Raw genomic sequence first — 15,719 nt, 5'->3', positions numbered from 1 at the left:
AGTCCCTCCCTCCCCCAAGTTGCGTTAATTATCCATGGTCCCTGCCTTGCGCCGGTCTGACACAGAGTTTAGTGTGCACTTTTTCCTGTTTTCCGTTTTCCGTTTTTGTCACTATATCTGAGGAGCTTCACTTACGTAGTAGGTGGGAACCATCTGTGTCTGTGGGTCACTGGATCTTTAGATGCTGACTACAGGTGAGAAAACCCCGCTGTCTAACAGCTGTTGCTCACGACACTGCACATTGGAAGTCCAGGAACGAAGGCTCTCCCTTCATCTCTGTGGGCAGTGTGGTTGCGGAGAGAGGGAGGCAGAGGTGGGCTCAGCCCCAGGACGGCAGCTCAGGCTCGTGTGCATCTCCCCGCAGAGACCATGATGAGCACGCCGCCGCCCGCCAGTGAGCTGCAGCAGCCCCCGCCTCAGGCCCTGCACTACGCCCTGGCCAACGCCCAGCAGGTCCAGATCCACCAGATCGGGGAGGACGGACAGGTCCAAGTAGTATGTACTTCTCGCCAGTTTGCCTTTGCGAGTGGAAGGGGAGGGCACGGCTGGGAAGCGGGGGGAGGGGCGCCACGACCAGCTCTCCCTGCACTTCTGGATCCCGCTGACAGCCTGGGGTGGGGTCCAAGTAGAAATAGTTAAGGTAGGCCTCCTACATCTCGTAGACCTCTCTGCCGGCCCCTCGCGGCTCCCCTGCCTGTGCGCTTCTGCCTGTCCTCCTGGGAGACATCAAGATGTATCACAGATATTTTCTCAGTTCAGAAGCATGGGCACCCTTTACTGAGAGGAGAAGAATGACTTCGTTCTGCGGCCAGCCGAGAGAGCTGGTGGCCTTAGTCCTTGTGCAGTTTCTTTCGATTGTGTGACGAGTCACCCTTGTGTGCTGCCGGCCCAGGTGGACGTTCCTCCCGACGCTTCGTGGGAGAGCGGGGCAGGAACTTCCCAGGGATGCTGGGGATGCTGTAGGCACCCAGCCTCCTCGCCGTGGGCCTCGTTGCAGGGCTGCCTCCTGGAGCCCTGGTTCTGACCCAGGCAGCCTTGGTTTGATGCTGCACTCAGCACGCTGTCTGGAAAGGGAGGGCTTCCCGAGAGCACTGAGGAGGATTGTGAAGAGTTCTTCTTCTTCCAAGGGAGATGGAACAGTTATAAACAGTGGATTCTTTGTTTAGCTGACAGTCACAAAAGCAGTTACTCTAATCTCGTTAGTAAGGAAGTTCTTTGAAAGAATCCCAGAAGAGATAACTGTGATATAGGGTTTACATAGATGTAGTAAAATGAAAGCAATAGAAAATTCAACAGTAGTTTATTTTCAGGTCCATTTTGATTAAGGTAGAATTTTAAATAAGATAATGGATATTCATTGCATTGAGCTGAGTTAAGGTTTACAGGAATTGTTTGTCTGCCTGTATCTACAAACATAAATGCGTTTGACTTGGGGTCTGAGACTTTGGAAGCACGTTTATCGTTTACTTCAGCTGTTTAAGTAGTCACGTGTTTCTTTGATTTAAAAAGAGTTGGCTGACGTGTTTTCTGTGTAGACACGTGTATAACTGCCACCCACCCCCCTAGTCACGCGGCTGTGTAGCCTCCAGCGCCCCCAGGTCACTAGGGACCCTGTCTGAAAGTCCATGAGGTTTCTGGTCCCTCTGAGTTGATAGTACAATTTAAAAAAAAGCTTGTCAGTTTAGCTTTCTGGAGAATTGTGGTTTCTCCCTTTTCCTGTATGTCCTTCACATTCTTAAATTTGCCTGTTTAGTAACATTTAAAGATTTAACAGATTTTTCCTAGGCCTCATTGCCCCTTTAAGAATTACTGCAAAGTATTCTGTGTTATGTCCTTAAAGTAGACTTCAAGAGGGTGTTTAGTAAGCTCACACCATGCGTGTGTGATGCTGGCCACTCAGGCCTTAGCTGTCTTTTCTTGAACTGCGAGTGGAGAATCAGGAACAAACGTTTCGGAGAGCGTTTCTTGTTTCTTCTGATGCTTCTTGGTGTCTTCTCTTCTGCGGATCCCACAGGGCCACCTCCACATCGCCCAGGTGCCTCAAGGGGAGCAGGTGCAGATCACACAGGACAGCGAGGTGAGTCTGGCTGCCAGCCCAGGGCCCGCTCTGTGCCCACGGGCCCTCTGCACTCTGACCTTTGTCCTTTGTGGGGCGCAGGGCTGCAGCCCGCAGATTGGGGCGTGGCTTCCTGCACCTTGTCCCTGCCTGGGAGCAGTGCTCGCCCTGGATATCCCCCCCAACGTGTGCCATGTGGGCGGAGCTGAGGGCCGGGCTTGCTTCCAGCCTCCGGCATTGGCGCCAGGGGCTGTCGGGCCCCGGTCTCAGGAGAGTCCCGGGGAAGCCTGGGACTCGTTTAGCGGTGCCTGCTGGCTCCTCGTGTTCCGGCTGCACCGGGCTGCTTTCCTTAAGTGGGTGACGTTAGTGCCCCCGACCTCTCAGTCCCAGCCCCCAGCCCCACAGTCAGAGAGGGAAGAGGTGGGCGGGTTCTGAGGGGACGGCTCCGAGCTGGACAAATCCCTGTGAGTCCTCAGATGACGGGACAGGTGTGTCCATGGGAAGGTGGGGCGCACGGCCAGGTGGGTGCCCGGGGGGTGGGGAGGCTAGCGGGGCCGGGGGTGGGGCGGTGAAGGGGAGCAGCGCACAGAGGCTGGGGGATGGGAGGGGCAGGTCCCGGGAGGCCTGACCGCAGGTAAGGAGTGGGCTTCCCCCTGCCTCCTGCGGGGCCAGCGGACTGGGGGTGGGTGTCTGTGAACTCACACAGAGCAACATGTTGAGGGGGGGAGTGGGCAGCAAGCTAAGCGCAGGCGCCCCCTTGGGGGCAGGGGAGCTTCCCTTCTCCAGGCACAGGTGAGGGGGAGGCCACGGCCACAGAGGGCCGGCCGTCTACCAGCACGCCTACCTTGCTGGCGGCCCTTGAAAGGAAGGAAAATGGTTAGGGTTGGAAAAGGAGAAATCAATGTACATCCGCTTTTATATTGTTTCTGCTGAAAATTCATTAGAATACTTACTGAATTCCAATTTTTAGTATCAGTTTTGCCCTTTTTTTTTTTTTTTTAGTTTTCTTAACTGAATTCCTCCTCTATATAATCCAGCGGTTTTTTTTTTTTTTGCTTCCATTAGGAATTGAATGCACTGAATTAGAAAAAATTGCTGATAGTGTAATGATTACTTTGTAATAAGTTACAATATGCAATTAGTCTTCTTATCACAATGAAACCTTACTTTGTTCACTTAAAAATTAGGTAGTTATTTTGTCAAAATGAAGATATCTGTAAAGAGACATTTAGCGGCGCCTACAAGACTTAAAACAACTATTATTTTTTTTAAACAAATGAAAATGAATTTCCAGCTGGTGAGATCTCAGTAGGCCTGTAGTCTGGTTAATTGCATCACGTCCCATTGATTTCCTGGTTGCCGTAATGCTCCATGATGTGTCAGATGTCCCAAAGGGGAAGCTGGGTGATGGGACGCAGGACCTCTCTGTACTACTTTTGGTTCTTCTTGTGAGTCTGAGATTGTTTCAAAGTGAAGAGTTAGAAAAAAGACATTTCCATTTGGGGGTCAGGGTTGGGGGATGGCTACAATGTTTTTTAACTGGTTTGTTTTATTTGTTTTTGTAAGAAAAAATAGCACCTGTAAACTCAGCTTAAGTATTGATATTTTGGGATTTTTATGGCTACAAGGGACCGATGTTGGAATTGATGTTAATGGTTTTGCTGGTTTTCACTAATGGCCTGGGGACGTTCCTGCCTCTGTCTCGTGCATCTTGAAGCTGTTGTCTTTGATCACACCCTTATTCATCCATTTTGCAGGGCAATCTACAGATACACCACGTGGGACAAGATGGGCAGGTAAGTGCTCACCTGCGGTGGATCCCAGCGTGGCAGGAGCGGGAGCGTTGGCCCCGGGGACACACGGAGACACACGGGGCTGGGGCATGTGGACGGCGGGGCCCTGGGCTGTTGTGCAGCAGCTGTCTGTTAGAATAAGGCAGGTTTCGTTCCCGCTCATTGCTGTCAAACTCCAACCACTGCCTTTTTTTCTGGTCCTGAGAAAAAGTCCCTGAAACCCTCATAGAGCTCACCTGATATGAACTGTCTACAGAGTGAAGCGCCCGGCTGAGGCGTTCTAGGGGTGATTTGCTTTCTAAGGTGGAGTGAAATTGCTGGTGAATTCGAGGATTGACGTTTTCACGTCCTCATGAAGAGTTTCTGTTAAAGAGATGTTTATAACCTGAATAATTATGAGAGAGTCTGGACGATCTTCCTTTTTTATAGAACGTAACTTAGGAATCATGACCATGGAGCTCAGTCACTATCAAGATAACCATAGACACTATTCTCAGAGCCGAGTGCACGCTCCCTTCTGGCACACTGTGTGCGCTTCCCACGTCCTCGGCGAGGGCCTCGTGTCTGCCACAAACGGTCATGCAGGGTGTGCGTTGCTGGACTCGAAACCAAAGGACGTCACGCCCCGAGGGTTTCCCGTTGAGCCCTCGGAGCGCCTTGGGACGAGTGCGATGTTCAAGTTGGACTTTCTTCGTTGAAAGTGTCATCTTGAGCATACTCATGAGGTTCTAATCAAAGTCCTAAAGCAGCATTAATATATTACAATGGCTGCCTTGGCAAAAGGCCAAAGAGTTGCAGCATTTTAAAAGCTGTGCTGAGTTTTAACCTTAGTTACACCTCTTCTTTAGCATCCTTCTCAGGGCTCTTACTCCAGGTCGGGAAAGCTGGGGGCTCTTTGTCACTTGAGCCTTGCAGCAAAACCTCTGCTTTCCCAGAGTTGTGCTCTGGCTTTCTCTGCTGCTGCTGGTGAGGTGGCCCGAGGTGACCCGGCAGCCTGGGGAGGGGTGTCGCTTCCGGGCAGCTGTGTTTGCTTGCCTTTCCGTGTGCTTTCGGGGAAGGTGTAGGGAGAGGAGCCCTGTCCTGGAGGGTTGGTTACAGCGGGGCGCAGTGCAGGGGCGTCGAGCCAGCCTCTGCCAGCGGGAGGGCGGCCTTCTCCATACCGCAGCGTGGGCCCCGCCGCCCACGTTGGGCCTCACATACCGCGATCTGCCGCTTGCGTCTGTTGGAGCAGATTAAGGGTTGAGGGGCCCCCCAACCCCCAGGTAGGCCCTGTGAGGCTAGGCACTCAAACCCAGGGTGGAGGGGTGAGGGTGGCGGAGAGGAGAGCATGGGGGTTAGAGGTGAAGCTCCAGTTGGGCTGAGAGCACGGGTTCCGGTTACTGGAAAAATGTCCCAGTCACACTTCTCACCCAGTCCCTGTCGAGTGGAGCGACAGTCATGATCGGATGCTGAGATGCCTCAGCATCTCAGTGAGGCTCGTTCCTCTCCCTGACCCGGACGTCGAGTTGGCCGAGTGTAGACAGAACAGTCCCCAGAGGGTTCCGTCGGTCAACAAGGCCGCACGCGAGGTTCATGTCGGGTTCACTCTGGCAACACGTGCTTTCTTGGCTTTGCCACTGTATATGTTAGAGATGTTTGTGAGGTTATGTGGACATTTTTAACCTTAGCAAGATATTTAAAATTGTTAAATGAATTGTACAGGGTTAGAATTTGACCTGGTTTGGTGCATTAATTAAGAATGATGTGATTAAAAACATGTTTAGGGAGCAGTAAGTTGTGCCTTGTGTCCCTTTAGCACAGCGTCTGTCCTTCCGCTGAGACCTTTCCGCGCATTGTCCATAAATCCTCGCCTTCAGTCACGCAACAGTTTGCCTTTCACGCCTGGAGTCTGGTTGCCTCCAGGGCTGTGCTGGCCTGATGTTCTGCCCCTCGAAATGCAGGCTGTTTTGGGGGGGAAGTGAGGGTCTGTGTTCAAGCAAAAAGATGCTGCTCTTTGAAAGGAGCGGACACGTCCGCCCGCTGTCATGAGTATGTGGGCAGCAGGGGCCTGGCTGCGGGAACAGTGCCGTTAGCCTCCTGCGCTGTTGGCTGGCAGGCAGGCCCCAGAGCTTGTGGACGGAGCAGTCACTTCAGTTGGGCTCGTCGCTGGGGAATCGGGTCATGGGGCCCCTTTCAACCGTTAAGGTTTGAATTTGAGCCTCCAAAGTGGGGCCTCTCTGAGTCCAGCCAACAAACACTGGGCCTTGGACCCCAGTGGGTGCTTGGTGAGCTGCTCTCCCTACCCTGTGGTTGCCGGAGGAGCTTTTCCAGGTGAGGAGGGGTTCCCCTCTGGGGGAGAGAAGGGACACCCCAAGCTGGGGCCACTGCTCCCCGGTCGGCTTTCCCTCGTCCCAGCTCACCGGTGGCCAGGTAAACCCGGCTCTGGCTCCAGGTCTGTCCGCCCTCCTTAGAGCTCAGAGGTGCACTGCGGATGTGAGTCTGCCTTCGGGCCTCGCGAGGCGGCCTCACCGTTTCCATCCCGACTCCTCCTGGCCGTGCGTGGGGCAGCAGGGTGGGGTGTGGGACAGCCCCACCACGTGCAGGGGGCGTTCCCATCTGATGATGTGCATAGGCACGTGTCAGGGCCTCCCTGCCTCCCAGGCACCCACCTTTCCCCACCACTGTGCTGTCTTGTCCACAGAGGGGTTCCGCTCGCTTCCAGGCCCTTAAAGCACCACGATGGGTTCGGTCCTGCTTCAGCTGCTCACGGCCGGGGCCGGGTGACTTTGCAGTAATGCATGACAATTTCGGGGTGCTTTCTCTTCACACCGCAGGACTGTGTACTGTCGATAACTGTCCGAATTTGACCCCAGTCAGCGGGGTCCCCGGTGCTGGCAGCAGCAGGTGCTGGGCTTCAGGGATCTGACCCTTAGGAAGGGCAGGGAAGGCTGAGGGTCATGCTCTCAGACCGGGGACTGGTTCCCATGGAACCACAGCGCCTCCTGGCTTCTTGGAAATCACCTGCGACCCACACGGTGGGCTCTTCGAATTTGCATGGTGAATTTTGGGTAAAAACGTGGCCATGTCTTTAAAGGGAATATCTGGATATTCAGTTTAGACAGCAAGAGGTACAGGCTTTGGTTCTGATGAATTGGATGTGGTTGAAGATTTAGCCAGCTCAAAATAATCTTTCTGATTTCTCTAATCAGTTGGAGGAAAGGCAAAATAATCTTACTCAGTTTAGGAGGTGGCAGTGCAGTTGCAGAACTAAATCTGGAAGTACAGACGTTACACGGGAGGTGAACTCTGAGAATTGGAGGAAAGAAGTGGCCGAAAGAGGACGTTTGTTCTGGAAATGCTTCCAGGAGGCAGATGGTGGTGGGGAAGCGGAGGGCATCCTCCTGGCGGGAGGAGGGTGTGGGTCCGGGCAGGGCCTGCTCTGTGGTGGGGCTCTGTGGGGTCACAGGCGCTTCATGTCAAAGCCACACGTCTCCTGGGACGTGTGCATGTGCTTTATTCTTTCCCTCTCACTTCTCTAAAGGTCAGTGTTTTCTTGGGGTCGGGTTGTCTGAGGCGTCGAAGTGTGTTGTTTCACTTAGAGCTTCACGTCTGGCCCTCAAGTGAAGACCACTGCTGAGGAGGGAGTGGGTGTGAGGCCGAGCGTGTCTGTCACGTCCACGAGTGTGGTCCCCGCGTTGGGTTCATCTGGGTAATTCAGGAAGATTCCGAGGGGACACATGCAGTGACACAGACGAAGCGCTGCCTCTGCTCCATCTCCTGGCTGTTCTGCTTTGAGCGTTCTGAGCTGCTCAGTGTGCGTCAGTTCAAGGGAAGCGGGGTGAGCGCCTCATCTCGGCTCGGTCGTGCTCGGGGGACAGCGGCTGGCAGTGAGACCGTAGGATTGGGAACCCGCGTTGGCGCTGGCCTTGTGGCACAGAGACATCTGGCTCTGAATCTGCCCCAGTTAGAGCCAGTCCCGAGCCAGTCACCCTTCAGCTGTGTAGACGAACGCATGCCGGGAACCACGAGCTTTGTTGTGAGACTGTGAGCACTGGGGCGCGTCCCTGTGCTGCTGGTCTAATCGTCACCTGGTTGCAGCCATCCCTTGCTGTACGACCCCCGCCCCCACCGCCAAATTTGGGGCCAGAGAAGGCAATCAGTTATTATGCTTGGGGCTTCCCTGGTGGCGCAGTGGTTGAGAATCCACCTGCCAATGCAACGGACACGGGTTTGAGCCCTGGTCCAGGAAGATCCCACATGCCACGGAGCAACTAAGCCCGTGTGCCACAACTACTGAGCCTGCGCTCTAGAGCCCTCGAGCCACAACTACTGAGCCCGTGTGCCACAACTACTGAAGCCCGTGCGCCTAGAGCCCGTGCTCCACAACAAGACAAGACACTGCAATGAGAAGCCTGTGCACCGCAACGAAGAGTAGCCCCTGCTCGCCACAACTAGAGAAAATCTGTGCACAGCAATGAAGACCCAACACAGCCAAAAACAAATAAATTTAAAAAAAGTAAAAATTATTACCCTTCACCATTCGGGGTTCACCGGGCCCAGCGGGAGGAGGTGGTTCTGCCACGTCATGTCACCGGGTCGTCTGGAGGCTCGGGGCTGCCCTGTCCAAGGGATCCCTCCCAGGCCTGGAGCTGGGCTGTCCCCCCAGCCCCTCGGTTCTCCATGAGGGCTCCCCCAGTGGCCCAGGGCCTCACAGCACGGTGGCAGGGTCTGCGGGGCGGATGTCACCAGCTTTTGAGAGCTGGGGTGCAGACGTGCAGGCCCCATGGTGACCACGCTCCTGAGGGCGGTGTGGGATGTCCACGCCGTGGTCTGAATGCACAGGATGTTGCTGGCAAAGAGGGATGTGACATCTCCCGGCATCCATTCTGGGCCCGGCGTGGCTTGACCGTGAGCTCCTGAAGGGCAGGGCCTGTGTCCTTCACGGGGAGGCAGGGGCCTGCCGGAGTGCCCAGAGAGGCCCGGTGGATTTTCATGGAGACGGTTACTGGGTGGATCACGCACCATGAGCCCCGGAAATGAGCCTCCCCGCTCAGGCTGGTGGGCTGGGAGTTAGTGTGTCAGTGTTGGCATCGAGACCTCAGCCCGCCCACCCGAGTGGCATAGAATCTGCATCGAGAGCTTGACACTTATTAACTGTGTGCTTTGTTGGGGCAGCTTGGCCGATGGTGAAAGTTGGGTGCGTTTTTTATGATTATTGTGTATTGTTAAATCTTTGTTGAACTGTTAGAACAGTCTTAAAATGTCCTTTTCTGCATTTAAAGAATTGAGATTTTTAAAATCTAGATTTTTACGATTTCTAAGTTTTGCATTCTGTTCCTCTTGGTTTTGGGGGAGTTTAAGAAAACAAAGCAAAGACCGCAACGTTTATTCGTGTGACGAAGAAGCGGTGCTCCCGAGCAGGCTGCTGCTGGCCGACCGCGAGGCCCCCTGGCCACTGTGTCTGCGGCACCTCTGTTTCCTGGGCTCGTCAGCACCCGAGGGCAGGCCCGCCCCTGGGAGGGCGCTGGCACCTTTGTTTTAGTTAATACCGAGTTGTCACTAAAGGTCAGAGCACAACCCAGGAGGAGGAGGCTGGGGCCCCCTGTACCTCCAGTGTCATGCTCCGTCCTCCCCGGCTGCCACAGCCATGGGAGGAGCCAGCCCGCTGCCCACGGGGCCGGTGTCCCTTTCTGGAGCTGGACGTACGCTCCCTCTGACATCCCAGTCTTGTGTTGCTGTTGATGATGTGAACTAGGGGATGTTATTCTCCTTTACACGTGGGGACAGTAGCCGGTGCCTCTTCCAGGGTTGTGCAGGGAGGTCAAGTCCAGGATGGCTGCAGCCCCCAACTCTCATATGAGTCCTCAAGCCCCCGCCTTGGCTCCAGGTCTCTAGAACACAGTCATCACTGCTGTTGTCACCGCCACCACCAGGACTACACAGCCACTGTCACCTCCCCCTCCGCTGTCATCACTGCTGTTGTCGCCTCCACCACCAGGACTGCGCAGCCACTGTCACCTCCCCCTCCATTGTCAGCACTGCTGTTGTCACCTCCACCACCAGGACTGCACAGCCACTGTCACCTCCCCCTCTGCTGTCATCACTGCTGTTGTCGCCTCCACCACCAGGACTGTGCAGCCACTGTCACCTCCCCCTCCGCTGTCATCACTGCTGTTGTCACCTCCACCACCAGGACTGCATAGCCACTGTCACCTCCACCAGCGTCACCTCCCCCTACACCACCATCAAGGGATGTTTCAAGCGAGTTTCGATGCTTGTGAGCTGTGATATGTCTTCTCTGCCTCGTTCTGTGGAGACTAAAGTGACAGAGCTCCCTCTGCCTGGCCCTTAGGAGTGTTACTGGGGCGAGGTAACAAACTAGGAGTGTGTGAGAAAGGTAAGGGCAGATCCACGCTCTGTTTCTTGCCTGTCGCATTGAGCATTCAGTAGGCGCTCAGGGGTGGAGCAGAGCCGTGAAGATTCACAGAGCTGCTTCCAGAGGGCGTGTGGATCCAGACGATGCAGATCCAGTGAGATGTGAGCTCTCACTTGGTCCCAGCTCCATTGCCAGGCAATATCGTATCTGTTGGAACATCTGAATCTGGGTCCGTTTTTTCTCCATAGTTGGGAGATTTTCAGCCACATGGGGCATCTTTAAAGACTGGAGCTTTAGTCATGGTGCTTACATTGTGAATCACGAAATGGTTTAGTACTGTTTCAACTAGATGCGTATTTTGGTACATTTTTATTTTCTTACAGTTGTGGTTAACGTCATCTAAGATGCGTATGAAGAAAGTTGTCTATCTGTCTGTAGGCTGAACGACGTCAGGACACTTGGAAACCTGGGAGTTGTGTGTGTTCTGGCAAAGGCCGTCTCTGCACTAATGAGTATGCCACACACACACACACACACACACACACACACACACACACACGCACAGAAACACACACATGCATGGGTCACCTGTGTTTAAGAAAGGCAACACGGTGATGTGTCCAGGTTACTCTCCTCCTGCATCTGTGAGATAACGTCACCAGTATGTAACTAAATAGCCCTGGTGTTCTCGAGACTCTTAAACCTCTCTCGAGTTCTTTGGCATTTGTGTCCATCCTTATACTTTGCTTAAAAGTAAATTTCAGTAGCGCTCGGAACTTTTTCCATAAGATGAGGCATTATAAACCCAGCTGGGAAAAAGATTAGAAGAGGTGGGAAGTATCCAACATTTTATGTGTAGGACTTTTTTGGAGTGTAGGCCTTTTTTGGGGTGGATGAGAAGAAGGGCTGTGTGTGTGTGTGTGTGTGTGTGTGTGTGTGTGTGGTGTGGTGTGTGTGTGGTGTGTGTGTAGGGTGCCTTTATCTATAGCAGTGAAACAGTGTCTGCCATTCCCAGGGACTCTAGTCCACTTTTAGTGGTCTGCCACGCCAGGAGAGCAGTCTCAGCCTTGCAGATGGTACACACTGTCACTTCACTTCTTTTTTTAAAAATATTTATTTATTTATTTATATTTTTATTTTTGGCTGCATTGGGTCTTGTTGCTGTGCACGGGCTTTCCCTAGTTGCGGCGAGCGGGGGCTACTCTTCGTTGCAGTGCGCGGGCTTCTCATTGTGGTGGCTTCTCTTGTTGCGGAGCACGGGCTCTAAGTACGTGGGCTTCAGTAGTTGTGGCACGTGGGCTCAGTAGTTGTGGCACATGGAGCTTAGTTGCTCCGCGGCACGTGGGATCTTCCCAGACGAGGGCTCGAACCCGTGTCCCCTGCATTGGCAGATGGATTCTTAACCACTGCACCACCAGGGAAGCCCTCACACTGTCACTTCACTTCTAATAAAAATGTTCCCTTCAAGAAAATATGTTCCTTCCAAAACACAGACACACATCTTGGAGAACCTAGGTAGCTCAGGGAATAAACCCCTCATGGAAAAGCCTTCTCTACCAGAAATGGTGGAAAATATCATTTAAATGAGAAAAGGCCAGATGTGGAGGGAGTTTGGTGTTGAGTGGTTCCCAAAAATACCCTAGAAGAGTCACAGAAACAACGGCGCGTCTCCTGCTGCCCGGCCGTGGAAGCCGAGCGTGGCGCTGCAGGCTGTCGCCCTACCCGGGGCAGCTGGCCCCGTCGGGACCCGGCGGCATCTCCTGCTGCCAGCTCCGTTCCTCGGGAATCCTGGTCCCCAGCGGAGGCTCGGGGCTGCCGGAGAGCTCCCCGTTCGCCACCTCCTGGGCCCGTGGGCAGTGGGGAAGGCAGTTTTAGGCATGGCTGAGGATGGCCAGTTAGTGACGCTGGCGGGGCAATCCACGCCTGTCATTTGTCCCTGGAGCTGTGACGAACAAGACGGTTTCTGGTCAGACAAGGCCCGGAGGAGGTTGACAGAGGTTTGGGCCGGGAAGGATATTGTAATGATGTTTTTAGAAGAAGTTGCACCATGTGGTTACTTATGTGTACGGTTCCAGTATTGTAGGTCATTAGAGTCACGATGTCTTTGGAGACTCATGTCAGTTGAGGCTGAGTAGCTTTACAAGAAAACCCCAAAAGCCCTTCCGATTGTTTGGACGCATCGCCCACGGCCCTGAGCCCCTTTGGTCAAGCCCCACCTCAAAGGCTTTGACTCCAGACAGGCAAGGGAGGAGTGGCAGGCCTTAAAATTCGAGAATCGTTTTTGATGAGTTTCATCATTTTCAAATATACGTTTAAAATGTTAAGTTAAATAGCTTTAATGCTATTAGATCCAAATTTTGTTCATTTCTGTTCTTCACAGTACCCAGTATAGTATCAGTTGTCAGTACTCAGTGATTCCTCGTTGGTGAATGAATACAATAGTAATTATTTCAAATTAGCATTAGTTAACTGTAAGATACGCATGTGAGTTGAAAGCATTTTGATACACTTTTATTTTTAAGCCGTTTTAAAATGTGGCATATGTTCACTGATGATTTTAGTCATGAGTAATAACTTGGAAACGTCTGGAGCAGTACTTACCTAAACCTTACAGCTCAGTAGGCTGAAAAATTGTGAGTTCTGACTAATTCCAAATTTCTTTTTAGTGAGGCCTAAGTTGTAGAACTTTTTCTGCATAAGGAAGGTTTGGTGATTTCTCTGGGCTCTCCTGAAGCTTTTCTGTCACTGCCTGTGTTTTCCGTGAGGGGCGTGCATGCAGCGGGCAGTGGAGCGCATGCCTGGTGCAGGACCAGTGTCCCTGGCGTTTGGTGATGGTGCAGAGCAGCTAAGGATTCTTTACCCCAGCAGCTGTACTGCAGACGCCGTCAGGGCAGCTGCTGTCTGTTGGAAGGAACCGAGTTACCACTCCTGCACCAGGAATTTGCTTTCTGGATTTCTAGCTGTGGAGGAGGGTGGGTGGAAGGCCAGCCCTATAATGGGGCTGCCCCGTGAAGTGCTGGCCATTTTTCCAGATGGTTCACTTCCTTACAGTAAGAGAAACGGGATGGAAAGTACCCATGGGGACGTTTCCCTCCTGTTCTGCGCAGGCCCTGGCTTTTCCCCGAGCGAGCCCCAGGAGCTCTGGCCGTCCGTGTTGTAGAGACTGGAGGCTCGCTCTGCGTGCTCTGGGTGGAGTCACGTGTGGACTCTGGTGGTTGCAGCCCAGAGGGGAGTCGCTGGACCGTGTGCGGCGTCTGAGTTTAGACAGTGGATCTGGGCGGGTGGGGTGCCGGAGTTGGCGCTGGGCTCTCCTGGCACCACAGGTCTCCAGGGCTTGGAGGTCTCAGGAGGACGTGGTGGAAGTTGCAGGAAGCTGAGCCGGGGGGCCGGGGCCACCAGACGGGCCTGCGGCGTGAGAGCTCGCACGGGGCTGGGACACGAGTGAGGCCTTGAGCCACTCAGCAGTTACTGCAGAAGACAAACCTTTCAAGCACAATGTCATGTCCCACTTTTCCCCGTGTGAGTGCACTTCAGGGTGACCGTTGGCTTCATTGTGTGTTCGTGAGGAATCTTTCGTCTAGAAATCACAGGCCCAGTCTGATCAGGGCGCCCGGGTGCGGGCCAAGGCCGCTGCTCCGGCGGGGCTGGAACGCCTGGCAGAGTTGGAGGACGCGGACGGGCCCCCAGCCTGGGCCCCGTGGGCGTTGTGTTCAGAAATTTGACGCCACCCGAGGCAGAACCGGCGCGGGTGCTCATGTTCGGGCTCCATGCAGCTCCAGAGCAGAGGCCGATTTCTGGCCAAGGAGGTCCTGAGGAATCGGGACGCTTCCCCTCGTTCTGAGTTCCCTCTCACACAGCGACTAAGGGGGAACATTTGCAGACGTACTGGCAGACTCCGCTACCATCTTTCTTTACATCTCGTCTGAGGACTTGCGGCCCCCTAATGAAATGCAGTCCGTGTGATGTGCCACTGGGCTTGGACTGGAGAGAGAAGGTAGCACCTGGCACCCCTGTCAGGTGTGTGAGAGAGGAAGAGGGAGGGAGGGGCTGAAGGACCCTTGAACCAACAGGCACGCTGCGGATGACAGGCATTCAGGGTAGAAAACTCATCTAGAACTATTTTCGTGTGTAGGCAAACACAGTCACTGATTTCAAAAATCCAGGCGATGTTTCTTGCTGACGCCAAAGTAAAACGAGCAGACAGCTCCTCGGGTGGCCCCATACCCGGCTTCAGAGCTGCCCGCTGAGCTGTTGCTTTCAGCCCCGTGCCCACATAACGTTCCCACGCTGTCCCCTTGCTCTACAGACAGGACCCTCGTGCTGACCGGTGAAGGTCGGCTCAGACTCTGACCGTGGCCTTGCTGCGGCGAAAGATGCACGTTGGTGTGGACATCCAGCTTCAGAGCGGAGCCCTTTAGAAGGGGGGCAGCGTGGGCCAGCAGCCCGGTGACAGCCGCCCCGCCTGCCGGCAGATGCGTTACCTAGCGAGGGCGGGTGCGGAGGGGGAGATGGGGAGACAGGTGCCTCCCAGGCCACACGCGTGGCCGCGGCCGTCAGCCGTCTAGACCAGGCTCTGAGGGGACGGGGGGCACTCAGGTAAACCGGGCACGGCGAACAGGAGGGAAAGCGGGGCTCCTTGGAAGTAGGTCTTTGTGATGTAACCGCCAGGTGGGTCTTTTTGAGAGAATTCTCTTCCATTTAGGGCGGTGCTCCGCCGGCACCTGAGTTGAGCTCCCCGGAGCCGCCGGGAGCCGGAAGATAGATACCCCCAGGCGGATGATGCCAGATGGGCAGGTGTCTGGCAAGGAGACAAGTCGGCCAAGGAGATGGAACAAAGGGCTCAAAGCCTTTTCATCACAGAGGCCGGTGGAGAGAGGTTGAGAGTGCGTGCTCTTCCTTCTGTTTTAAAGGGAAATGATTTCTAAAGTCAGATGAGGCTTTCGAGGTTTCTTCTTGTCTGATTTGCTGTGTAACCTTCTTTGACTCTTTCTGATGCGTTCCCGTCCCATGTGACTGGACCTGGCCTCGTACTGTACTGGGGCAGCCTGGAGGGAGTCGGAACAGCCGCCCTCAGAGCCTCTTCTGTTTGGTTGCGTTCTTTCTGCCTTGCGGTCCTGGGCACATAAGTTAGCCTCTGAGTCTCAGCTTCCTCCCTGGTCACTCGTGGTAACAAACAAGAGGCCATCTGTGCCCAGTGCCCAGCACTGCAGCTCTTGGGCTGAGGCCCCAGGACCCCGGCCTGTCCTGCTCCCATGCAAACCCACTGGCCCTGGAGGTCACGTGACCCTGATGCCGGCAGCCCTCAATGCCCTCTTTCCCCCGTGTGTGGCGGGGCAGGTGCAGACACATATCCCTGGTTGTTGGCTGGTCTCTTGTGGGAGCTGGGCTCTCCTGGCTCCATCCTCCCCAGGCGCCCTCGTCCACTGGCTTCCAGGCGTTTACCCAGTGAGGGAGTGTGGGGGAAGGGGCCTCAGTGCTGGATGCTCCCTCTCTGGGGGTGCAGCTGGAGCCCGCA

At 54.4% G+C, this 15,719-nt stretch overlaps 1 protein-coding gene across 4 annotated transcripts in view; it reads left to right on the top strand.

The window, feature by feature from the left end:
- The window catches only part of BANP (BTG3 associated nuclear protein), an 82,123-nt gene that overhangs the window by 53,346 nt on the left and 13,058 nt on the right, over positions 1–15,719 (top strand). For all 4 annotated transcript variants that reach the window (XM_079907812.1, XM_079907810.1, XM_079907809.1 and 1 more), the window contains 3 exons: positions 365–495; positions 2,015–2,077; positions 3,814–3,852. In XM_079907812.1, coding sequence (XP_079763938.1) covers positions 365–495; positions 2,015–2,077; positions 3,814–3,852 — 233 coding nt within the window. The remainder of the gene's footprint in view (positions 1–364; positions 496–2,014; positions 2,078–3,813; positions 3,853–15,719) is intronic.

This window comes from Stenella coeruleoalba (genome assembly GCF_951394435.1).
Source record: "Stenella coeruleoalba genome assembly, chromosome: 20".
In the NCBI taxonomy this organism is placed as follows: domain Eukaryota; kingdom Metazoa; phylum Chordata; class Mammalia; order Artiodactyla; family Delphinidae; genus Stenella; species Stenella coeruleoalba.
This window is presented reverse-complemented; position numbering and strand designations above follow the sequence as displayed.